This window comes from Suncus etruscus, chromosome 13, assembly GCF_024139225.1.
Source record: "Suncus etruscus isolate mSunEtr1 chromosome 13, mSunEtr1.pri.cur, whole genome shotgun sequence".
Classification (NCBI taxonomy): domain Eukaryota; kingdom Metazoa; phylum Chordata; class Mammalia; order Eulipotyphla; family Soricidae; genus Suncus; species Suncus etruscus.
This window is the reverse complement of record NC_064860.1, coordinates 32070047-32096904: the sequence shown is the minus strand read 5'-3', so window position 1 is coordinate 32096904 and position 26858 is coordinate 32070047. Positions and strand designations below refer to the sequence as shown.

The window sequence follows — 26858 nt, the reverse complement described above, 5'->3', positions numbered from 1 at the left end:
CTCTCTGGCATTGGGTAAGTGACTTCTTAAACTCTGGCCTTCAGGATGCTCCCAAGCTGTTGGGGGAGACAGTTAGGCTGGTGTGGACTCCTTTTATGGCTTAGCATTGGAAATTCAGGTAAGTTTTTTTTTTTTTTTTTCTTTTTTGAGAAGGACTGGGGTGGGTGGAACTTTTTTTCAATCAACTTGTGTTTCACAAACCATCTGGCTATCCAGGACCTTTTGGAAGGTCCCCTAAAAGCTCTCCCCCTAAGTAAATTTTAAGAAAAAATAAAAATACCCCACAATCATAATGATGCTAACCAGGACACTTTCTCAAGTCCAAAAAATTTAAACTTTTCCTTATTCAATTTTTTTCTTTTTCCGTTTTTGGACCATACTCTGTGACGCTCAAGGGTTACTCTTGGCTATGTGCTCAGAAACTGCTCTTGGCTTGGGGGACATATGGGACGCTGGGGGATTGAACCGCAGTCCATCCTAGGTTAGTGTGTGCTGTGCAAGGCAAACTCCTTATCGCTGCGCTTCTGCTCTGACACCCCTCCAACTCCTCCCACTCCCCCCCCCCATTTTCTTAAAACCTATTACTTCATTTTGCTTTGCCAGGATAGCACTAAGTAAAGAAAAGTTGATCTGTTCAAAAATTAGTTATGGCACTCTATAAAGGGTCACTATTTATTTTAAATTTCTAAGCTCACAGCTAGTGTGAGATTGGTACGATCTTTATGTTCTTTCCACCCTTACTCAAATTCAGATTTCTCATCATTCCTGGCTGATGAGTAACTTACTGTTGCCCTTAGTTACTATAGATGTTATTTGCATTTTTCCTATGCCAGAGTAAAAACAAAACAAATAACAACAAAAAAGACCAACCTACCAGCCACTGCCCTTTGCTTAAGAGAGCTGAAGACTCCGGAGTGACTGAGATTCTCAGTAAAGAGTCACTCCAGGTCCCAGCAGTGGCTTGCCTTTGAGAAGCTTCCCTCCCTTTTCTTCCCAACTGCAGAGACAGCAGACTCCTTTCCTGTTTCATCTAAAAGATTTCAGTCCATCACGGACTTTAGAATGTATCTTGCCTGCAGATGTTCTAGCCCTTTTGTTCATTTATTTTAGCTCTTTCCACCTGTCGTTAGTGTTTATTATACTTCAATGCTTGATTCCTCCACTTGGCTCTCTCCCCCTGTTCCAAAGTTCTGTGTACACAAGTAGCTGGGCTAACCTCACTTATCAGACAACTTTGAAGGGGGCTGCTGAGTTCCTGATTGCTCTATCCTATCTTGATTATTGTTCCCAAAAGGTGAGATTCTGGGGAATTTTACCTCTTGTAGAACATTGAGCACTATGTTCCATGACTGGCAGGTGCTCAAAGATTTACACCCAGTACAACTGCTTCAGGGCAGCTATAGGTTAGCAGAAACTGCAACATAGGCTCTGAGTCAGGCTAACCTCCACTTGATTCTGCAAAGAAAATGATGGAATGACATTGTAAACGTTTAAGTTACATTTTGGGATGCTGGGCCTCCTAAAAGGTGCTGGGAAGGTCTGGTGCCCCTCCCAGGGATTCCCAACCAATAATTTGACATTCAGAAGTCATATCCAGTGGTGTTCAGGGAACTATGTGATGCTATAGATTGAGCTGAAGTTGGTAGCATGCAAGGAATATGTTGTCTTAATCTGTGGGTCATCTCTCTTGCCTTAAATGGACTTTCTTCCTTTCTCTATCTCTTTCACACACACATTCTCTCCTTGTTTTTGGTGTTTATAGCTGGGGGTTGCACAGTTTAGCTGTGTAGCTCTTGCACACTTTGTTGTGGCACAGGAGATCCCAAACAGCAGCACTGCTAAGTCTGGGCCATAGTCAGGTCTGGGGTTGTCCTAGGAATTGCATTCTCCACTTAACCAACTCGTTTGTTGTGCTTTACTATCCCTGTCTCTAAAATAAACCTTTTATTAAAAGTATAACATATTTACAAAAAAGAACACAAATTATTAAAACACAGAGGATAATTTTTAGTGACTGCATCTGTGCAACAATCATCCAGATGAATAAAGTGTTACTAAAAATCCTAAAATCCATTTGCTGCTTCTTCTCTTGGTCTCTCTAACCCCAAAGGTAGCTCTTGTTTTTATTTCTAATACAATAGCTTAGTATCTCCCCACTCTTCCCCCATGTAAAGGATAATACTGATCTCTTCATTTTCCCAAGGCCCATTCATTCTTATTGAGGCATCCTAAATAGAAAAGCTGTAGCCCCAGACAAAAGGGACACAATTGGGTTTTGTTTGGTTTGAATTTTATCTTTCTTTACTGATCTGTGAGATTTTTATCACTTGCCTACTGACTGTATAGGTGGCCTTGTACCCCATCCTTCTCTATCCCCATGACATGGGGTTTCTGATGAGCCCATTTATCTCACAAAGTTGAAATTTGGCAACCATTTTCTTCTGAAAAGAGATTGAATATTGGTAGAACTTTTTGTAGAACTCTCTGGCAGTGTTTCCATAGATAGACTTAAAGCAACTGTGTCAGGGTCTTGGGATGTGGTTCACAGGGTGAAGCAATTGTTTTGTATGTGCGTTTAATTCCTGGTACTGCAAATGGGCTAGCTCTCAAAAGCACCCCTGCCCCAAACCACTTAGCACCTTTAGGTGTGATTCAAAGTTTTATTTCAGTTCCTTAATGCCACCATTTTACATTTGGTTTCCTTATTTTTCTCTCGTGGCTTGGTTTTGGTGAGTTGCAATTTTTTTTTTCTAGGAAACAGTCCAGTTTTAAAGAAAATGTCTATATTCTTAAGTTTTTGTTAGCTATAAACATGTTTTTCTGATTAAATAAACGTATATATTCATATCCTCATTTTATTCTTTGTATTATTTATTTTTACTTCCTCTTTATTTTCTCTGTCTTATCAAGACTAAAACTAGTTTAGTTTATTTTCAAAGAACTAGTTTTCAGGGTCTATTTTGTGTGATGGGCACTATTCTAAGCAGTAAAATAAACAAAATGGGTTAAATTTCCTGCCTTCTTAAAAAGTATAGTCCTGGGGCCAGAGTGATAGCACAGTGGTAGGGCATTTGCTTTGCACACGGCCTACCTGGGACAGATCCGGGCCTGATTCCCAGGATCCCATATAGTCCCCCAAGCCTCCGAGGAGTGATCTCTGAGCACACAGCCAAAAATAAATCCTAAGCTCTGCCAGGTATGGCCCCAAAACAAAAATGAACAAAGTCCAAGGCTGTGGAGAAGACTCTGAGAGCTGGAGTATGTGCCTTGCCTAGAGAATGTCTGGTTTTGATCCCTGGTAGTATGTGTTTCCCTAAGTAACTCCCCCAGTAGTGGTTCCCAAGCACTGCCAAATGTGTTCCCCCCAAAATTTATTATGGGGAAATAAAGTTTAGTAATAAATTGGCAAATTCAGGCTTGAGAGATAGCACAGTGGCGTTTGCCTTGCAAGCAGCCAACCCAGGACCTAAGGTAGTTGGTTCGAATCCCAGGGTCCCATATGGTCCTCCGTGTCTGTCAGGAGCTATTTCTGAGCAGACAGCCAACAGTAACCCCTGAGCACCGCCGGGTGTGGCTCAAAAACAAAAACAAAAGAAAAAAATAAATTGGTAAATTCCATCATGTTCATTCATGATGAGGGAAATAGCAATAAATTCTATAGTAGATTTGAAGCTAACAATTGCTATGAAAGTAAACAAGTAGATCAGGGTAAGGAAGATTGAGAGAAGAGAAAAGAGGAACATATGTAGACAATAATCTGAATAATAGGGTGAGGTGAACCATTTGATAATTTCTTGAAGATTGGGAGAAAGGGTAGGAATTAACCCTGTGGAGGCCAAGAAGACATGCTGAGTGAAGCAATCACTGAAGCAAAAGCCTTTGGAGAGTGGGATATTTGTTCTACATTGGGAAGAATAAGGGAATAAAAATGTAGTAGTTTTACAGGTAAGTGGTTTCCAGGGAAGATGGTTAAGATCATTTAGGACTCGTGAACAATGTTCATATTTTTTTCTGTAATTTTACCTTTAGACAGAGGAAATATTCTTAGATACCAGTTACAGAGACACCATATTTAATAAGTCCAATTCTTGCACTAGCTGACTTAGAGTGCCTGCAGACTCCCAGGTCTTTGTTTCAAGGACAGCTTTCTTAATTTTTTCCCCAAAGCACTGATGGCCCCATCTTGAATCTTTTCTTCTTTTGTTGCTTGTTGCTTTTCTCCCCAGGAGCTGAACCTCCTACTCCACCTCCAAAGTGCACGGATTTCCAGAATGCCAGCTTACTCCGAGGCACCAAACTCAAAGTCCAGTTTCTTCTTTTCACTTCTAAGAACCCTAACTGTGGGCAACTTGTATCAGAAAAGAGCGACATCCAACAATTTGGGTTCAATGCCTCGCTGGACACCAAACTAATTATCCATGGATTTAGGTGGGAATTAATCAACCAATAGAATCCATTCAATTAGAATGAGCACAACCATCTAGTGTTCGTGAAGGGTCCACAGTGCTTCAGAAAGCTAGCCATGGACATGAGGAGAAATGGACTGACTGACCATCACATTTTTGATTCTCACTTCCTGCCATTTTTGATGGTGTCTCATAGTGACATCACCTCACATTAGGTCATTTGTTCATGTCAGTTGTATACACAATTCCCACTCTCTTTTGTCTATACAATCTCAGCTATTCCATTCTTCTGATTCTAAATAAGTTGCCAGACTACATAGAACCTTGTTTCCATAAGTAAGTAAAAGGAAGTTTGTAGAGATGGTCTTAAGGACCTTTTATTTCTTAATGAGTCATTTCAACCAATGAAGCCATAGGCCTTGTGAAATCCAATGAGGATGATGAGTAATGTGAGGACAATGTGATGTTTGTGGAAAAGGTTTTTACTTCCTCCTCTCTTCTTACTTAGTTTTATGTCCTAAGAGGGTCAGGAGATATAATTCAGGGAGTAATGCACTTCTTTGCATGAAGTTTATTCCACTTTGATTTGATATGGCAGTGCCATATTCCCTTTACACTTTCAGGTATGGCCTAAATGCCCTCCCTCCAAAAGAAGAAACTTCTCTGAGTATTTTTCATTTCACCTCCCAATAAAAATGAGCTTGGTATTTCTCAGAGCTAACGGACATTTCTCTTTTTCAACTTCTTCAAAGTTCTACAGTCCAAGTTTTGTTGTGATGTGTAGTCATTGTGTCTCAATCCATATATAATCCTTCCACCATCTTCCCTCCAAAGTCTACTGGAGGAGAGAAACAGAGAAGTTTCTGGGAGGAAAGAGGAAGAGAATGTGATAAATAGTAGCATCCAGGGAAATCAGATCTGGGGACAGTGAGAAAAGGCACATAGCATGTCACAGAGAATTGTTAGTTCCTAATTTCTGGGTTCTCTCTGCTTCTCAAACCACCAGATTCCTGGAACCTAACCACAACCTTATTAAGCATCTCATCATTCTTAAGTCAGGCTCTCTTTTTGGCCATTTATATTCAGCCACTACCCAAGTCAGTGTGTGGCCCAGTCCAGTAAGCACCAGCAGAGCTGGAGGGTTGGGATGTCTAATCAGCATGGTAATTGCAGAGTCCATTGCAGTCTGTGCTCCACTGAGGCTTTGGAGTCTTTTCTGATGATACCTGTGTTGTGGGTCACCGAAGACCTTTCTTATACAACCCCTTGCTCTTAGAAAGGTTCAGAATATTTTTATAACACTCTTCTAAGTTCTACTATGAATGGGAGAGATTAAATAGGAGTAAGGTGTTTTCCTTGCATGCAACAAACCCAAGTTTGACCCCTGGACTATATAATTTCTTGTGAATCACTGGGAGTGATCTCTGGCACAAAGGTGAGAATAAACCCTGTTATACTGTAAGTTCCAAACGAATAAGGAATACACTGTATATTTCTCAGAAAATTTCCTGGTCTATCTGTTAAGCAAATAAAAGGATAAAAAATGAAAGTTGTTACATGGAAAACGTCTTTATTCTAGATTTATTCTGAATTATTGGATGAAAAATCCTGGGCCTCATGAATTAATATGTATAGTGGCTTAGAGTGCCTGCCTTGTACTCTATTGTCAAGGTATGTTTACAAAGTTGAAAACCATAGTAATACATGCACAATCCTGGCATTTTTGTTATCTGTGATTTTTTTTTGGCTACAACCTAACCAGATGTAGGAGGAGAGTCCTGATTTGTAGCGAACACCAGTCAATTGTGGGTTACTTTTTCTACACAGAACAAATAACAGACAGAGACAGACAAGAATGGGAGAAGGGTTCCATTTATTGAAGCACAAGGCTTAGCTAAAATACCTTATGCAGGCAGAATTTTGCATGTACGCATTATGTCATAGGTGCATTGAACAGATAGGAATACCTAGATAACAGGGTCCATTGTGAGGGGGTCAGAATGTACAGATAAGGGGACTTCAAATAAGTTAGACTCAGTTTTCCAGGGTTAAAATTCTATGCTCTTATTATCTTTATTTAAGCCTTAAGTGGTTACACTTCTCAGGACTCCCTGCTTTTAGTAAAGTTCTCTGCTTGTTACAAGTGCCCCTGGCACTGGTTGAAAGGATGGGCCACCCTGGATAGACACACACTACACTGAACCCCAGGGAGCACACAAACTGTACATTATGAGTTTTAGCTTAGAATGTGACCCTAGTGAACAATGTAATGTGTACAAGTACCACATTTAAAGTACCAATGACGGGTGTGTAAGCCCCATAAAGCAGTGTGTGACTCTCCCACTCCAGTGAGAATCACAGCCAGGGTGCTTCATGAGTATTCTAGCCAGGTGTGTTTGTGATCTTGGTCATCACATAACAATAGTAATAAAGGAAGAAGAGAAAGACATGAAAGAAATTATGTGATCTTAGCATAAAAGGACAAAGCAACCTTTCTTTTGCTATCAGTCAGGAATAGAACATGTAATCTAAATGGCTCATGCCTGGTACACAATTGCCCTACTGAGGGCTGGAGAAGCTCAATTATGATCTGAATTCAAAGCACAAAGCTGCATTAAAGGGCACAAAGGCTACCAATTTTTGTTGGTTTTGTTTGGGGATCATACCAAGTGGTGCTCAAGTTGTTTATAAAGATGCTGAAACCCAGGGCCGGAGAGATAGCATGGAGGTAAGGCGTTTGCCTTTCATTCAGAAGGTCATTGGTTCAAATTCTGGCATCCCATATGGTCCCCTCAGCCTGCCAGGAGCCATTTCTGAGCATGAAGCCAGGAGTAACCCCTGAGCGCTGCTGGGTGTGATGCAAAAAAACAAACAAACAAACAAACAAACAAAAAGATGCTGTAACCCTGGCCTTCTACATTCAGAAGACTCCCCAAAGAACTATCATCTCTATAAAATAATAATAATATTTTAAAATCATTATAAAATTATTATAAAATAATAATTATAATTGACACAAAGGTTCCTTCAGAGCATGCAGAACATCTGGTTACTCTGGAATTATGTCTTCCCCATGTTCAAAATACTATGTAATTTACTGCCCTTTTGTTCTCTAGGTTTTCTTTAAAAGAGACTGATTTAGAGGCCTGGGAGAATATAGAAGTTAAAGCATATACATTGCTTGCACCAATCCTGGTTTGATCCAAGAAACCATAGGGCCTCTGGATCTTTGCAGGGTGCAGTTTTGGAGGTTTTTGAGGCCACTGAGCATCCGTCTGTGTAGTTGTGGAGGCCTGTGATAACCACCAAGATGGCCTTGATGCCTTGGTGGGCTCTAGAACCATTGGGCCTGAGCAACACTGCTGTGCCACTGAACTGTTTGCAAGTTGGCAAAGAATCACTGGGAGTGACTCAAGGAAAGAAAAGAGATTGACTTACCAGATAATTGTCCTCTCCTCTCTTGGTCCCATTTTAGGGCTCTGGGAACAAAACCTTCCTGGATTGATAAAGTCATTGGTGCCATTTTGCGGGCAACTGACGCAAATGTGATTGCTGTGGATTGGGTTTATGGCTCAACAGTTGCATATTTTTCAGCTGTGGGAAATGTGGTTAAGTTGGGGCTTGAGATTTCCAGTTTCCTGAAGAAACTCATGGTAAGTGCAGAAAAATGCAGAACAAGCTTTAGCTATTTTGAGAGAAGACTCAAAAATAAAAATGCAGGAGGAGAAGCTGCAAGACAGAAGCTAAGCCATCCAACAGCCTTGCATGTCTTATATTGACCACTCAGCTTTAGTCTCTGTTGAATTTGACTGGAATGTTCCATTGGGAATACCAATAGACTTTAATTGTCCTTCAATAAAATGGGTGGCCTTTCCATATTTAGGTCAGCAAAGGGGAAGGATTATCTTTCCCTTTGGGAAGGTTGTAATCTTCCAAGTAGGGAATTTGGAAGAAAGCCTGGGATTAGTAGGTGAGGATTCTGTCCCATTTTCCCTGAAGTATAGGAGATAGAACACTCATGTCCAGAACTTTCTGTGTTTGAAACCTGGTGGGGTGTGAATAGAGATCATGATAACTTGTCAGGCCACACACTACTCTCAGCCCAGATGGAACTCACTTGAAATGCCTTGTTCTAGATGCTGGGTGTGTCGGAGTCTTCAGTCCACATCATTGGTGTTAGCCTGGGTGCCCATGTTGGAGGCATGGTGGGACGGTTCTACGAAGGTCGGTTAGGACGTATCACAGGTAAGATCTTCAAGCCCATCCTCCCAGGCTTCTAGACAGAGGGTATCCCCTGGAAAGGCCGTGGCTGAGGCTCATAGTGGGTTGTATGGAGGCTTTGTTCATGGAACTAAGCTGTCTTACTTATTTATACTAAACCATAATAACTCTGTCTCTTTTGTGCAAATGGAGTTGTGGGGCTGGAGATATAGTACAGCAGGTCAGATGCTTGCCTTGCACAGGCAAGCATGGGTTTGATCCACATTATCCCTGGACCCCGGCCAAAAGTGATCCCTAGGTACAGAGCTAGGAGTAAGCCCTGAACACCCCACAGAAATAAAGTGGTGTTGTGGTCTCTAAATTAGGGTACAAGGCCATGTATATCTTTCTGAGCCTCAAGTGTCCACATTTATAAAATAGCTTACTAATAGTGAATAGCTCCTGGCCCTCTGTGGAAGTCACCAGATAGTTTAATTAGATATTGGCAAAATCTCAAAGGCTTACCTTGTACTTGACTGACACTGGTTTAATTCTAGAGTACATTTAAGCATAATCTCTGAGTGATTACAGAACTAGGAATAAACCTGAGCACAGCTATATGTGGTCCCCAAACAAAATAAAACAAATATTTCTTTCTTTTTCTAGGCCAGAGAGATAGTACAGGGGGTGAGGTGCTTGCCTCACATGTGATTTATCCAGGTTTAATCTTTGGCACCACATATGATTTCCTAAGTATATGGAGTGATCCCTGAGTGTAGAGCCAGGAATAAGCGTTGAATACAGCTGGGTATGGCACAAAGTTTTCTGATACTCTCTCATGAAACTTTTAGTGACCTCCCAAGTAAGCCACTAAAATTTCTTTCTTACTTAAGATCTACTTTTTTTTTCAATGATGAATATTTTTTAATTTTATTGTGGTCAAAGTGAATTACAATTGTTTTTACAGAAATATTTAAGGCACATAGTGAAAGATCTACTTTTTAAGGTGGCATGAAAAGAGATATTAAACCATGTAGCTGTGAGAATAAATGTATAAAACTGCCCAGCACAGTTATATATACTAACTAACTGCTCCAAGACATACAGCCTTTGCAATTACTCCACAAGGAGTAATTCTTTATATAGACCTGAGCCAAAGGGCTTGTGTTATCTATCAGGCACCTTTTAGCCAAGACAGGTTAGAGAAACATATTTGGGTGTTCTTGAAATGGAGCTCTGAGTCAATTCTTTCACCGTGGGGCCTGGGGAGGGGCAGTCCATAATCTAATCAGAGCAGTAAGTGCCAGTGGGCCCAGAAGGCCCTGGACCCTGATACAGTGCGTTCTAACAGGTCTAGATCCTGCTGGGCCCGAGTACACCAGAGCGAGCCTGGAGGAGCGCCTGGACCCCGGAGATGCCCTGTTTGTGGAAGCCATCCACACAGATACAGACCGTAAGCTGGGGTGCCTCATGGGGTGGGGGCGGGAGCACAGGACCAGGGCTAGAGGCAACATGACTAGTGTGACTGCAAAAGTCTCTTTTGGCTCTGCTCTCTCTGACAACTGAAAGGAAGAGTCTGACATTTAGCCAACAGTTGTTGGGAGTATTCTCATTTATGGGCACAAAATGCTTCATTGTGAATCTCTTTCTCTGCCGTAATATTTGGCTTTATGATGGGTAATTTCTTGTTGGCATGGCTGCCCCACTTCCATGTGGGGCATTAGACTGAGTGTGCCAGTCTACAGGAGATGGAAGGATCTCATCTTATAAACTCAGACTTTTAGGTTTTCCCCTGTCCCTAGAGATGAATTCAATCACTCATTTCAAGCAGAGACTAAGGATTTCTTGTCATTTCAAAAGTGAAATCTGGGAAAACTATCCTCCTGCAGCTCTGAATTCAGTGGGAGCAGTGAAACATCAGTATTACTTTAGCATTTCTGCCCAAAAAGCCTATGCTAGGGCCTGTATCCAACCTGGAAGGAGCAAGGGAAAAAGAGCATCTGGGCCAGGGAGATATACAGGAGTTAAAGTACATAGCCAACCCAGATTTGATCCCTGGCACCACTATAGTGTCCTATCCCTGCCACAAGCTAATGAAGAGCCAAGAGTAAGCTCTGAGGATAGCCATTTTAGTCCAAAACCAACCTACCGAATGAAACACTTGTCTCTGACAAGCAGAGTTGGAATTCCAAGTGCCTGATTTCCTGTTCTTGTCTCCATCCCTTTGATCAGAAATCTGCTTTTAGGTTCCGGAGAGATAATACACTGGTTATCTTGCATGAAACTGACCCTGAACCACATATAGTTCCCCAAGTCTATGGAGAGTGATCACCCTGAATATAAAGTCAGGAATAGCCCCCATGTCCTGCCAGGAGTGTCTCATTTTTCCCTCTAGCCTCACAAAGAAGGCTGATTTTAGCCTCCAAGCCAGCAGATTCGTGATTCATGAAGAAACCCAGGCAGTATATTATTCAAGCCTCCTACCCACCTTCATTTCATAGGTAGACAAGCTAACACATCAACCTCTGCCCAGCCATTAGGCTAGTGAACTTCTCTTTCTAAATTTGCTGAATAGGTCTCAGAATGGGTTCCTATTTCATGGACTAGGCCTCTCAGTTACATCCAAAACTGGATTTTCTTCTTAATATAACCCCTAAAACACAACCATTTGCTTGAGAGATGATACAGGGTTAAGATACTTGCCTCGGGCCCAGAAAAATAGCATGGAGGTAAGGCGTTTGCCTTTCATGCAGAAGGATAGTGGTTCGGCATCTCATATGGCCTCCTGAGCCTGCCAGGAGTGATTTCTGAGTGTAGAGCCAGGAGTAACTCCTGAGCGCTGCCAGGTATGACTCAAAAACCAAAAATCAAAAAAAAAAAAAAAAAAAAAGATACTTGCCTCAACGGGTATGGGAAGAGAGAGATGGAGGGCATTGTTGGTAGAAATGTTGCCCTGGTGAAGGAGGTGTGTGTGTTTTTTTTATATGTAACTAAAGCTCAACTACAAATATGCTTGTAATCATGGTGCTTAAATAAACATATTTATTAAAAAAAAAGATACTTTCCTCAAATACAGCCTACCCAGGTTTAATTCCCAACACCACATGTGGTTTTCCAAATCCCACCAGAATGAACCCTATGCACAGAGCCAAGAGCAATACTTGAGCTAGCTGATTGTGCTCCTTAGATAAAATAAAATGATTTTTCCCCATCTATCAATTCAGCTGACATTAAACTGGTAAGTATGTACTACAATCACTGTGATGCACTACGACACATTGACTAAGACTCTAACCATGGGACCAATTGGAAAAACATTCATGAACTATTCCTTCATGAGTTATTTGTAAGGTTTGCACATGTTCCTGTTCCAAGTACTCTACTGATAATAAAATACACACACACATATATATGTATATATATATATATATGTAGAGAGAGAGAGAGAGAGCAGAAAAATGCACTCTGTTGTGGTAGTGTTAACGTACATAGTTGTTCTAGCTTCTGTAAAGGAAAGATTCAATGTAATAGGCAACACAATGTGACTGATGATAAAGCATGTAGAAAAAGAATGAGCTAGGCACTGGAGAGATCGGAAAGGGATTAAGAATTGCCTTATTGAGGCCGGAAAGATAGCACAGCGGTAGGGCGTTTTGCCCTGCGTGCAGCCAACCCAGGATGGACCCTGGTTCATCCCATCTGAACATACCCCAGCATCCTATATGGTCCCCTGAGCCTGCCAGGAACAATTTCTGAGCGCAGCGCCAGGAGTAACCCCTGAGCGCTGCCGGGTGTGATTCCAAACCCCACCCCCAAAAAAAACCAAACCTAAAACAAAACAAAACAAAAGAGTTGCCCTAGGGCCAGAGAGATAGCACAGTGGTAGGGCATTTGCCTTGCAAGCAGTGATACAGGATGGAGGATGGTTCTAATCCCAGCATCCCCGAGCCTGCCAGGAGCGTTTTCTGAGCACAGATCCAGGACTAACTCCTGAGTCCTGCTGGGTGTGACCCAAAAACCAAAAACCAAAACAAACAAAAAATTGCCTTGTATGTGTCTGATTCTGGTTTATGCCCAGTACCACATGATTATATTTTGATCCCTGGTACTGTGTGATCACAAAACCAGGAGTAGCCTTAATGTATCAATGGACATGACTCAAATGCCCATCCTCAAAATTAAAAAGGGAAAATAAACGAAAGTTGAATTGGGTAAAAATTTAAGTAGGATTCTCAAGGAGAGAATGTCTCAAGACAATGTGAGTGGATGAGAATGAGTCAGCCCTAGGAAGAGCTGGGGAATATTATTGGTAGAAAAAATAGCATAGACTAGGAGGAAGGAGAGAGGAAGGAAGAATGTAGTTGGCAGGCAGCAGAGATATTGACTGAGGCTGGAAAAGTGGGGCAGGATCAATCTGGCAGTGGGATTCCCCAATCACTAATGTTGGAAAGATGACAGAGGCTGCTTTAAGGAGATTGGGATACTGGTAAAGGGAGATTTTTATGAGCGATACATCACAGATGTTTACAATAGCAGTCTAGGCAGAAGATGCCTAGACTTGGTCTTAGGCAAAGGTGATAGCAGTAAAGACTGAGACAGATGGAAACACATATTGAAGGTAGAGCTGACCAGACTGCGATGTGTACTGGAAGTGAGAGAAAGAGAGGAAATTTCTAGGATTAATTTCTAGGTCACTGCTGAACTCCTGGAAGTTGATGTTAAATCAATAAAATATAATCAATGGATGAGATGAGAGAGAAAAATCAGGATCTTTGATAGCTAAGACTCTCACCAGCTGAGGGGCCAGTGAGGATCACTGTGGCCTATCCTCACTAAATGCTTCCCTTGAAACCTTGAAAAGGTTTGTACTCAATCATAAGAGCATGGAAAATGGTAGGAATGTAGTCTAAGCATATTCTATGAGTTATTGCTCGAGGCAAAATAGAATCTACTTAAGAAAATGTCTCAAGAGGCTGGAGCGGTGGCTGGAGTGATAGGGCATTTGACTTGCATGTGGCTGACCTAGGAGGGATAGAGGTTCAATCCCCCAGTGTCCCATATTGTCCCCCAAACCAGGAGCAATTTCTGAGCGCATAGCCAGGAGTAACCCCTGAGCATTACCGGGTGGGGCCCAAAAACAAACAAACAAACAAACAAAAAAGAAAATGTCTCAAACCTATTGCATTTTTTAATTTATCAAACCTTATATGGAGGTATTTTTGTCTTGATTATATTAGACCTAACTGTGTGTCTCTTTATGCATTTATTATTCTTTGCTTTCTTGCAGCATGGGAAAATCCTGCTAGTTCTGCACATAAAAGGGAGGTGCCCATAAGGTGGCCCATTATGTAATACAGACTATAGTTGGCTTTGCTATGAGACCTGAACCATATGCCCAGGTAATGACATTCCACTTCTTTTCAGATTGGGGTATTCGAATTCCTGTTGGACACGTGGACTACTTTGTCAATGGAGGCCAAGATCAACCTGGCTGTCCCACCTTCATGTATGCAGGTCAGAAATCCAGGGTGAAATGGGCATTTGTTTATCCCAGAGATTGAAATTAATCGGAACTTTTATACTGAGCCAACTCATGTGGGCCATAGAGTGTCATTTTTTAGGGGTTTTCTGTCAGTGCTTGCTCAGCACTTACAGAATAGATGCTTTGGGAGCCCAGGGAGTATAAAATAGACATGCCTAAAATTAAAGTCTGAACTATACTTAAACTATTTTTCTACTACTTTTTTTTTCAGGGTTGATGAGAAGTCTTTTTTTAAATATAATTTTATTTAAAGCATTATAATTTTCAGAGTTATCATATTATAGACATAAAGCGTTTCAACACCAATCCCACCAATAGAAAAACCTGCCTTCACTAACTTTCGCAGAATCCATCCCATACCTCACCCATTTCTCCTTGTCCAGTCTGCCATCATAACAGGCACCTTTTTAAATTTGATCATGAAAGTTTGGGTCTTATTGTTGTTGACTCCATGATTTGGGTATTTAGTTGTGTTCTTCCTTACCACCACCAATAAAGATACCTGAATCCCTTAGATTCTTATCCCGTTTTTACACATTTTGCTCCTCTTCCACACTATTATTTTCCTTCTCATAGTCCCATTTAAACTATTTTATTCTCTCAAAAGTTATTCTAAATACCACATGTAAGTGATATCATCCTATATTTATTTTTCTTCTGAATCACTTCATTTAACATGATATCTTCTAGTTCCATCCATAGTGCAGTGAATTGCATGATTGCATCTTTCCTTACAACTATATAATATTTCATTATGTGTGTGTACCATATTTTCATGATCCATTCATTTGTGGTCAGATATTTAGGTTAATTTTAATACTTAGTTATTGTGTTAAGTACTGAGGTGAATAGCAGAGTGTGTATGTCCTTTTGAATGAATGTTTTTCTGTCTAAGAGTTAGATACCATATATACATATATGGTCATATAGCAACTCAATTCTGAGTTTACTGAGAAATCTTCCTTAATTTCTATTGCCAGTGCATTGAATGTTGATTTTAGGTCCTCTTCAATCAAACTCAAGCATTTTTATGAGCTTGAAGATTTGACTAGGTTTCTCTCCCTATCTGCAACTGCAGTTGATCTCCTCAGTTTCCTCAATATTTTTTGAATTTTGTGTGTGTTATTTTTGGAGTTTCAGGTTCCCTGTTACTTGAGCAGTGATCTGTTGATTTGTTTTTACCAAATGGCATCTAATAATACATCTTCATAAAGATTATTTTCCTTACTATGCAGGGTTATTTGGGTATTCTAAGAAAATTGTCAACTAGTTACTCTGTTGGGTTAATTGAGTTTTGAGACTGTGTATACTGTCTAAGAGATAAAAGTGCAATGGACCATCTGCCTGGAAATAGGGGATATATATTAGAATATCTTCATGCAGAGGAAGTAATATCCACACAGTTTTGGGTTCAAAGGTCAGATAGATGTGGGATCTGCCAACTTTCTTACCCAGAGTCTTGAAGGTAGCACAGTTAAAGGGCCTGCGATCTCACTGCAGCAGACAATTTCAGTTCCAGGAGTTCAGTTGTTCAGGAGTTCAAGTTCTGTCCCTGGGTTCAGACATCAGACAGACATTAAATCTGGCGACTGTCCGGTTCCTGTCTTTTCATTTCATGATCTAACATCACCCAAACCAATGACCATACTCTATCTTCTTCCTCCTTGGCCTAGTCATGACCCAGATCATTCTAGCTATATCCTCTGCAGAACTGAGTTGGAAGGTAAGCACATGCAAGGCAAGTACCACTGTACTATTGCTCTGGACCAGGATTCTTTTTGACTATTTCACTGATTAACTACTTTTCACTTGACCAGATTTGCTGATTTTTAAGATATATGCTTCTTTGAGCAATTATTAAATTTTCCCAAAAAATTATTTTAAAAGGATGGGGGACAGTTTGATTTTAAAAGACTTCTTAAATTTCTATGGCATTGAAAAAGTGATTTTCAAATGGCTTGATTTGAGTCTGCTCAGATTCCTGGTGCTTGAGGAAGGACTATTGCCCCAGAGAATCCAAAGTATGGCAGAAAGGCAGGTCAAAACACAGCTCAAACTTGGGTGTAGGGTACTAAAATAAAGGGTTTGGAGATCCCAGAACCCTAGAATTGTTGCTACCATAAGAATTCTTTGTTTCATTTTATTCAAGGTTAATCACTGTACATTTTAAAACAGTAAACAATAACAAGAAACCCAAGTTGTTGAATTAGAATATTTTACATACTTAGTATTTTCTTATTCATCTGAGGGAAGCTCTCACTGACTTGACTTTTGATGCTTGTTGGTGAAAGACTTGAACTCCTTTGATTATCTCATTGTTGAATTGGACATAAAGAGGTTATAAACTTATGGTTCGAGTGTTGATGCAGATGGTACAAACACGCAAGCAGATGAGCATATTGAGCAGTGGGGTCATAATCCTAAAATACTCATATGCTCCTGCTTCAGAGAATTTTGAAGGAAACATCTTTCTTGATATATTGAACACTGGAAAATCAGAAAAAGAGAAAGGAAAAATGCAATGACCATGGATATTAAAATTTTAAAATATTTTAATCAAGAGATTAAAATATTTAATCGGGGAATTTAATCAGGGGATCAGGGGATATTCCATATATATATATATATATATATATATATATATATATATATATAGCCTCTTGTAATAAAAAATTCAGCAGTGTTACAGTAAATATCTTGGGGATTTTTATTTGTCTTGAATTGAAACCTAGGTTGTGTTTTCTGTTCCTTCTTCAGGCTACAGTTATCTGATCTGTGATCACATGAGAGCTGTACACCTCTACATCAGTGCTCTGGAGAACTCCTGTCCACTGATGGCCTTTCCCTGCTCCAGCTACAAGGCCTTTCTTGATGGACACTGCGTGGATTGTTTTAACCCTTTTCTTCTTTCCTGTCCAAAGATTGGTAAATGCTATACCTTTGATTTCCTTTGATTATTTGGGGGAAACTGCAAATCTTGCTAGCTATTATCTCTTTATTAGTCCTGATAGCCTATATAGTTAAGAAATCTACCCACTGGGGTAAAGAAATTCATTTGTGCTGTAAAAGACAGCATTTGACCTCTGTGCCCCACCCCTCATTCTCTATACTGCTGCTGACTGAACACATTCTTGCACATACATTCATTACCAGCAAAGTCTGGACTCAACCCATTATAAAAATACGTTTTAAATCCATTCTCTACCCTCACTCTCAGAAGGAAGGCTTACTATCAGCCTTCCTAGCTAGACCACCATTATTTAACTCTTGATAGTCTCTCTGGTGTAAGTGATCAGAACAGTCTCTAAGAGTGACATATCTGACTGTGGGAATCTGGGTGCTGTAGTCTAGTTGGAGTTGTGCTTAGTTGGTGGTCATCAGGGCTACATTACTGAATGATCTGGGCTATTCTAGGGAGACTGGCTCTGGAAAGACTGTTGAAGCTGGACTCTGTGCAGAGCCATGCTGCATGTATCCTGGAGTTTTCCAGGCTGAGGGTTTTGGAAAAAACTCTTAAGGAAGTCTAAACTGTTCTTCTGCCCCCTCTTCCCATCCTTGACTGCCACTCAGACTTACCTGTTCCTGTTTATATGAATGAAACAAATACTAGCTTGACAAGATGTCAAAGTGGGTTAGCTTCTATAATAAAGTAAATTAATGCTACTTCCCTTCTGTTGGGCCTGAATCACCACTGTCCCCAGCTGAGCTTAGATGGCTGATGTAGCAATCAATTTACACCACACTTTCTCTTGCAATTAAAACCCCTGATGAAACTACTTGTCCTTCCAAGAGTATTTCATCTTTCTTGACCATGAATGTCTTTGCCCAAACTACTTACTCTCTGCCTGGAATGCACTTTCCACACTTGTCAACCACCATTCTTCACCTCCAGTGATCTCCCTGTGCTCCTACTCCACATATTAACAATAAAACAGCTGAGATCTAAATGGTTCTGTAAGTTCAAGATGTGATCTCAAATTCTTATAAATGTCTTCTGAAAATGAGCCAGATGATATAAGAGTGTATTTCCAGTTCCCTTATGCATTTGGTCCCTGCTGCACTGAGTTGTTTGTATCTTGGTACTGGCCATCTCCTATCTTTGTTTTTTATTTCCAGGACTGTTGGAACAAGGGGGTATCAAGATAAAGCCACCCCCCAAGGAAGTCAAAGTCTACCTCCTAACAACTTCTAGGGCTCCATACTGTGGTGAGTTCATGGATCTCATTAGTTGGCTTTTGGTCAGCAGAATCTAAGGCTTGGTATCCATCCCTGCTTGAGAGTCAAGGTGGGACATGAAAAACTAAAGCTGAATTGGTATGGAAGAAATGTGTAGCTACTACTGGTATTAGAATCAGAACTTTCAAAACCAGTCAAGAATTGCTGTACAGATGAGGACCTCAACTTTGAGGTATAATAAATGTAGAGGATAAAATGAGATAGATAGAGATAGATAGATAGATAGATAGATGGATAGACAAAGAGATAAAATTAGGTCATTTTATCATCTACATACTGATCCCTCCCCATCCTCAAATACTGAAAATCTGCCTCTTAGTGTGGGTTCTCTCTGGAGTGGTGTTAAGGAGTTTCCTCTGGCTTCTCCCCTCTGGCATACTCCTTACCCCTCCTTGGTGACCCTGTCATGAGTTTTTCGCCGTGGTGATTCTTCTATGTTGAGTTCTTTGAGGAACACCAAACCTCACTTCTGCCTTTCTTCTTCATTTTTATGTCCCAGTTGTTCAACACTACTTTTAATCATTGCATTTCATTCAAGCTAAGATGCCAGTAATTTAAAGATGCTAAATGTGATGACAAAGTATGTCTTAAACTATGAGAACATTACAAGCTGAATTTCTCTTCCCTTTTCCTATGTGACTCATATCTAACTATAATGACCAAGCTTCCTGGCTTATGTTTGCTACTTTATAATCCTATCTGGCTTATCACATACATAGGATAAAAGTTTAGAGTTGGTGAAATTGTATAGTAGGTAGGGAACTAGCAAACTGAAGACTTAGATTTGGCATCTGGTATTCTATATTGTCCCCTAAACCTGCCAGAAGTGATTCCCGAGTGCAGAAGCTGGAGTAAGCCCTGGTAGACAGCCAAATGTGGCAAAAGAAAGTATGTGTGTTTGGAGAATAATTTTTTGAAAATTTTATTCAGTCACCATAAAAATTCAAAGTTATAGATTTATGACTGATTTTAAACATACAATGTTCTAATAATGATTTCTTTCATCAAGTGTATGTTCACTTCCATCAATGCCCACAGTTTTCTTACCACCCACCAGCCTGCCTTTATGTGACACTTTTTGTTTGTTTGTTTTGGGGCCATATCAGCAGTGCTCAGGTGTTACTGAGCATATGCTGAGCATCAATGCTGGGTCCTTTCTTTCACAGGGGCACAGGATTTCTAACTGATTCATTCAGGGGGTTCTAGGAACTAGTTTGTCCTACCCTCTAAACTCTCCTAGGGCTAGCACAGCACTGCCCTCTATACCTGGTCTCCCTTAGCAGTGCCTGTTGCTTGCCCAGCACATGGTCCTTCATGACCCCTGCTAGGAAGGCATCTGATTGGACAGAAAATCTTCTCCAGGGAGCAATTTTATACCAATATCACTTTCCCTTGTAGAACAGTGATTAACACAAAGTGCTTTACTTCTGTAGGTTCATTTGCCTCTACTATGTTCTCTGAAGTGATGTCAGGGAACTGTGGTTTATTGATGGAGAGACAGAGACACAGGGAGGTTCAAGAACTTTGACAGCAGCACCAGATTTTGGCTTCTGATCCCCTGACACACTGTATAGGCTCTGTCCCTGCGCAAATAGCAACTGGTTCTCAGTGCACACCCAGTGGGAATAGACATATAATATTCTTGGAGCCTCTAGGATTGTGCAGGAAAAAAAAGCAGAACTTTCCATTTTCTTTTTCTTTTTTTTTTGTTGTTTTTTTTTTTTGGGGGGGGGGGGTCACACCTGGCAGAGCTCAGGAGTTACTCCTGGATCTGTACTTAAAAGTCACTCCTAGGCTGAGGAGGGCATATGGGATGCCAGGATTTGAACCGGGATCCATCCTGTATTGGCTGCGTGCAAGACAAATGCCTTACTGTTGTGCTATTGCTCTGGCCCCTCCATTTTTCTTTTGACTCTTGGCACACTGAGCAATGTTTGGGCTTGCCTTCAGTCTCTGTGCTTGGAGGGCCACCCCAGCAGTGGTCTGTACTTTCCTCATCAAATATGTGCTCTCAGCCTATTAAACTCTCTCCATGGCCCAAATACTCCTAAGAAAAAAATTTTTTGTTTTGTTAGGTTTAGAACCTAATACATTATAAGACAAATGCTCTACCATTGAGTTACATACACAGGAGGACTTTTTTTCCTTCTTTTTTGTTTGTTGTTGTTGTTTGTTTGTTTGAGGCCTTCAACCTGAAGCTCCTCAGAGCTTACTCCTCAGGGTTTACCCTTAATGAATCACTCCTGGTGGACTAACGACTATATGGGATGCTGGAGATTGAACCTACATCAGCACATTCAAGGCAAACACCATACCTATCCACTGTACTATTGCTCAACCCCAGAGAAAATTTTCTTTGGGAACTTTTTGACATCAATGGCACTAGAGGCAAAGGTAGAGGTGATGTATATAACTCAGCTGAGACAATAAGATTCCTTTGGCTTCTGTAGTTAGCCTCTCCCATTTCTGCCACCCCATTGCAATTGTTATCACCAGTTTAGCCCTTGCACATCACCCAATGTATTCCCCAAAAGAAATAAGAGGAAAAGGTAGACAGTGGGGTGTAGACCTTGAGAAATGAGTTCTCCAGAGGAATGTGTCCGCAGTGTTTTCCTTCTTGTGAATTCTTGGCATCTTGTCATCTGCCAACAGCCCTGTCACAACTTCAAGACCCCAAAGATCGCAGCTTATGCTGAGTCTCCCTATATTCACTTGATTCTGCCCATCCCCCCAGCCTCCACAATGTGCACCCATGAAGCATGACCCAAGAAAGCCTGCAAGCAGATGAAGGGGAAGCCTGTCTCTATAGCTATGTATGTGCCAGTCTCCCAACAAGTCTGTGAAAGCGCTTCAAGACGGAAGTCATTTCAGAACACCCCAGAACATTACCCCTTAATAAAGAAAGGCTGGGTCAGGAGAGTAGGTTGCAAGAGTTGCAATATGCTTTGTTTTCCATGCAGAAGGCCTGGGCTCAATTCCCAGCCTGAGCATGCAGGGAGCAACCCTTGAGCATAAAACTGGGAGTAACTCCCAAGCATCCTTGAGGATGGCCTCCTCCCTTCAAAAATCACCACTGAGATAACATCACATATTGAACATATGCTTGGTGCAAACACTGTGTAGAAACTATACATAATCATTTAGTTATTTTTTTCATTTGTCTGCTTATTTTTGTGAGGGTTTTCCAAGAAGTGCTTAAAGGTCAGGGGCCACCCCCAGTAACACAGAGCCTAGATCAGGAGTCAGCAACCTTTAAGACATAAAGAGTCACTTGGACTTGTTTCTGAAGGTAAAAAAAAAAAAACCTGGGAGCCACAAAACCATCTCGACATTTAAAACAAATATTGCACTGCATACATTGTTTCTTATCTTAACGCTATATACAGGATCATGCAGTTAGCTGTCCATCTGAAGAAGAAAAAAAGAACTTTTTCACTTAACAGTGTAAAACAGATATTTGTGCAAATTAACCGTCAATTAAAATATTTAAGTGGAGGCCAGACAGATAGCATGGAGGTAAGGCATTTGCCTTTCATGCAGGAGGTCATCGGTTCGAATCCCGGCGTCCCATATGGGTCCCCTGTGCCTGCCAGGAGCAATTTCTGAGCCTGGAGCCAGGAATAACCCCTGAGCACTGCCGGGTGTGACCCAAAAACCACACACACACACAAAAATTTAAGTGATGCCGCTCCCTGCCCCCTGCTTTCGACCCTGCTGTCAAAAGCTTCTAAAGACTCGCACGCGGCTCTGGAGCCTCTGGTTGCTGGCCTAGTTGAATAGGTCTGAGAATGTGACTTTGGGGCCCAGCAATGTGGTGCTGATTAGATCCAGTGGTGCTGAGAGTTGCCAGAGTTAGACTGGGAGATGCTTAGGGTACCAGACTATACTAGGGGATCGAATCCAGGATCTCAAGTATTCAGGGCACATGCTCTAGCCAATCATGAACCATTTACTTCTCAGTTCTGTGTGATTTGTAGGTTTTTTTTTATCCCCATTGAGTAGTCTGAGGATCTTGTTGACAGAAAATCTACTCCAAGTGACACAATTTCTGTGAAGCAAAGCTTAGTGTCCTAAAGCTGCTCTCTGGAGCTCTTGGCACCTTGAATCCACTGACCCTGGCACTTGTGGTCTGCTTTCTTTAATTATTTTATTTTATTTTATTTTATTTTAGTGCATCACAGTCTGGTGGAGTTCCACTTGCAGGAACCAAGAAACAAGGACACTAACATCGAAGTCACCTTCCTTAGCAGCAATGTCTCAGTCAAGATCACTATCAATATGTAAGTAAGTGTTTCATATGGTTAGCCAACCTTTTAAAATAAAGTTTATCATTTTAATTAATTTGGGGATTTGGGCCACACTAGTGATCCTCAGAACTTACTCTTACTCTGTGCTTAGGGGTTACTTTTGGCATATACTGTGTCAGAGATTGAACCTAGGTTAACTGCTTAAGAGGCAATGCCTTAACCTCTGAACTATCTCTCTTATCCTTGCCAGTCTTCTTAAAAATTAATTTGTTGGGGCTGGAGAGATAGCATGGAGGTAAGGCGTTTGCCTTTCATGCAGAAGGACGGTGGTTCGAATACTGACATCCCATATGGTCTCCTGGGCCTGCCAGGGGAGATTTCTGAGCCTAGAGCCAGGAGTAACCCCTAAGCTCTGCCAAGTGTGCCCCCCCCAAAAAGAATTAATTTGTTGCCTTGCCTTCTTATGTATATGTACATACATGCTTATCCAGCTCTGGGGCACTGTGTGGTTGCTGGTGGGTGTGCTCAGACCATTGGGGTGGGGTTATGAATCATACTGTACCAGCAGACATAGGCTAAGCCACTGATCCTGAGTTGGGATCTATACTGGTTCAAGCATATGTGCAATAAAACAGATCAGGTAAGAAAGTAACAGAGTGGCATAATAAGGAGTGAGAACATGGGGATGAAGCTATGTAGGAAATTCTATATTTCTCAAGAATCCAGGCAGGAACCACCTACAAGTAACAGAACTTTAGCTTCTAGGCCTGAGGGAGAAAACTCCTGTGAAGAAAACCCAGGAGTTGTCCTGGGTGGATGGATTCCTACACAAAATGACAACTAGAAAGCAGTTAACAATCAGCACAAGGCCAAATGGGTAAACCTGATATTCAGGACTGTGCTGAGCTTTTCCCTTCTGACTGGGGCTACAGTTGATAAACCTAAACTTGAGGTGACAGGAATGCAGGAAGTGTAATCTGGCAGGGAACAGAGTTTCTTTCAAAAAGCATTTGGTTAGTTCCTAATCCTTGCAAAACAGTGTCCAGAGGAGGAATAAGTTCATGCCAGGCAGTCTAATGAGAGGATTTTTAACAAAGAGAACAAATTGTAGTTGTGTCAAGGAGAGCTGAAAAATTGAAAAGGATGTTGGGGAAGCAGTGCAAAGATAAGCCCCCGAAAAACCATGCATGTCCCAAACCCAGAGAGACAAAGCAAAACTGTTGGCACTGCTCTGAGCTATACTCACAGGGGAGGCTTCTGGCAGGAGCTGGAAGCAGGCAGATATGCAGCTGGTCTGGAATCCCTGCCCAGTGTCCCTTTCCCACCACCAGCTGCCTGCAGATGCTTAAGTCTTTTTGGCAGAGGTGGGTACAGGAGCTTGACAAATCTATTTTTCAGGAGAAAGGGAAAAGCACAAATGTGACAGGGTCTCACAGAAAAATGTATCATTGGTAGCAAGTGCTGGGAGGAGAAAGGAGATGGAGCCTGCCTGTGAAGGTAGTGAAGTCAGATGATATTGGAAGACTGATTCCCAGGAGAAACCCTAAGTGCCCCCGATCTTTGAGCTTTCTCTCCAGTCCCTGAAGCCACCCTATTTTGAGGATATCTTAAAATTTTGGTCTTTTCCCTTTGTTATTGCCATTGCTGGAAGTTGTGTATACACACCTGCCAGTGGCACTCCCATATTAGCTGGGGTGCTCTCTGGTGCCTGCACAATGCATTGGAGTGCTCACACATTAGATCACAGGGTTCACTGAGGTGCTCATTTCTTTAGTTGTGATGGTACTTGCATACATGCTTACCAGGGCTCACACTCTTCATTTGAAGTCTAAAACTTTTGACTGTGGTACTCACCAGGAGTGGTGCTCTCTCACTATATAATACTAGAATATCTCAATTGTGGTCATTGCTGATAGGGGGTGTCACACCCTTTTTGAGTTGCTATCATGCATATGTACATACACACATCTCAATGTGGTATGGTAGAAATTGCTTACAGGACCAGAGATGGCATAATCAGAGTTCCCAGACTCAAACTGCTGAGTGAAGGATTGTTCTTAGCTCATGTGTAACACTGAGAACATGACCTTACAAGATAGGTGTTCTAAATTGAGGTGCATTATTTCCTTGGGTCCACAGATAATTCCTGAGTCATAAAGCTGTGGGGAAATGGGCAAAGGAGATAGTGAAAGTGATACAAAGGACTGTAGTCCCATCTTCCATATTTTCTGTGTGCATGCCTAACAGCTAGCCAGTACACCCAAGGGAACCTTAGGGAAACAAAGGTGCTATGGTAACTTTAAATTTTATTTGGTTGCAGACCTAGACACCAACTCCAGGGAAATGGAGTCATATCTCATACCAGCCCACAATGTCAGATAAACCAAGTGAAACTCAAATTTCAATCTTCCACCCGGCTTTGGAGAAAAGATTGGAATATCATTGTTGGGAAGTTCTGCACTGCCCCTCTACCTGTCAATAACAAGTAAGTTTTAGGAATCACACTAGACAGACATGTTTATCAGAGTAAGCCCAGAATGAATAGGTTTTACCTGGTGTGCAAACTCATCCCCATGACTAGTATCTTCAAATCAAAGATAACCAACATTAGAACCTGAGTGATAACACAGTGGGCAGGGTGTGCATGTGCCCAGCCTGGGGTTAATATCTGGCACCTCATATAGGACTATGCCAGAAGTGATTCCTTAGAGTGCAGAATACAGAACCAGAAATACACCCCCCAAACACTGATGAATGTTACCCACAAAAACAAACAAAAAATAACAAATTCCCAGGGTTTTCTGGAACTTCCTTACAGAGCCATCTTGGAGTGGGATGTAGGAAGTCAAAGAGGGTAGATAGATTTTAGTTGCTCATCCTCGTTTTTTGGTTTTGTTTTGTTTTGTAGTTGTGTGTGTATATGTGTGTAGTGGGGTGGGGTAGATAGAAGAGGCTTTAACAGTGCTCAGGGCTTATTCCTGGTTTCAAGCTAAGAGATTGCTCCTGAGGACTCAGATGGTTCATATGGAGTGTTGGGGATAGCTACATGCAAGGCAAGCACCCGATTCACTGTAATCTTTCCAGACCCCCCATTTTTTCTTAATTTAAGAAACTCCATTTTGGGACCAGAGTCATAGTATATTAGGTAAGGCACTTGCTTTGTATGTAGCCAACCCAGGTTCAATTCTTGGCATCATATACGGTCTAGAACCCATCAAGAGTAATACCTGAGCACAACACCAGGAATAAGGCCTGAGGATGCCCCTCAGTTTGTGGCCCAAAAGCAAAAGAAAAAAAGAAACTCTATTTTGGTCCAGAGAGATAATATGAATAGTACGTTACTACGAGTCAATTCCACTTACCTGATGTCATGAAACACAAAGCATATATCAATCGTGACCAACCAAAGATCCTGCCCTATCCATTGACACTTCCTTTGCTCTTCTCTTGCAGTGACCATATGACTTGTTTACCTGTGCCAGTGACATTACAAGCAGGACTGGTTGCTACTTGTGACCTGAACATAAATTGTGTTTAGTATAAGCATGAGCATGAGCAGGACATATATTACTGGATTTCAAAGATGGAGGTTTCAACTTATTCTGTATCATTATCACTTAGAAGGAAGGTAAAATTATTCATGATTTCCTCCCTAAGTAACTGTTTCAAAGGAAAAAGGTAGCTCAGTTTGCAAAGATTTAGCTCCATTGTCAGTTTGAAGAGTGTAACACAAAAAGCATTTAGGTTTCCTATTCATTTTTAATCACCTATTACTGAATTCTTGGGCATCTGTACACAGGATTCAGGAGAAATAGATACAAAGAATGTGCTTTTTAAAACAGCAACCAGATTAGGGCCAGAGAGATAGTAAGGAGGTAAGGCGCTTGCCTTTTATGCAGCCAACTTGGGTTCAATCGCCAGCACCCTATATGGACCCCTAGTTCCCAGCCAGGAATATTTCCTCAGTACAAATCCAAAAGTAAGCCTTGCGTACCAAGCACCTCTGGCACAAAAACAAACAAACAAACAAAAAAACCACTACCAATAACCAGAGTTGGAGAAACAGCAACAGGCTGAGTGCAGGCTTGGCTTTCAGAAGGACCCGATTCATCTCCAACATCACATGACCTGGGGGCAACCCCTGAGAACTGAGCAGAGGGTGGCGCCAAGCTGCTTGGTGTGGCCCCCTAGCAAGGCATCCAAAGTGAAAACCAAACCAAACCAACA

At 41.4% G+C, this 26858-nt stretch overlaps 1 protein-coding gene across 1 annotated transcript; it reads left to right on the top strand.

Annotated features, from left to right (window-relative positions):
• PLA1A (phospholipase A1 member A) lies at positions 1 to 26611 on the top strand. The gene is made up of 11 exons (XM_049785911.1): positions 1 to 118; positions 4227 to 4428; positions 7882 to 8059; positions 8543 to 8651; positions 9958 to 10059; positions 14031 to 14120; positions 16906 to 17073; positions 18265 to 18354; positions 22556 to 22664; positions 24952 to 25116; positions 26085 to 26611. The coding sequence occupies exons 1-11, from the start codon at positions 46 to 48 to the stop codon at positions 26167 to 26169; spliced, it is 1371 nt and encodes a 456-aa protein (XP_049641868.1). The 5' UTR covers positions 1 to 45; the 3' UTR covers positions 26170 to 26611.
• Positions 26612 to 26858: the final 247 nt, after the last annotated feature.

Bases quoted from the DNA above. Each gene is read 5' to 3' on its own strand.
- PLA1A (XM_049785911.1), top strand. From the start codon at position 46: ATGCTCCCAAGCTGTTGGGGGAGACAGTTAGGCTGGTGTGGACTCCTT. The intron at 22,665-24,951 runs GTAAGTAAGTGT...ATTTGGTTGCAG, and splicing joins GTCAAGATCACTATCAATAT to ACCTAGACACCAACTCCAGG. The intron at 25,117-26,084 runs GTAAGTTTTAGG...CTTCTCTTGCAG, and splicing joins CCTCTACCTGTCAATAACAA to TGACCATATGACTTGTTTAC.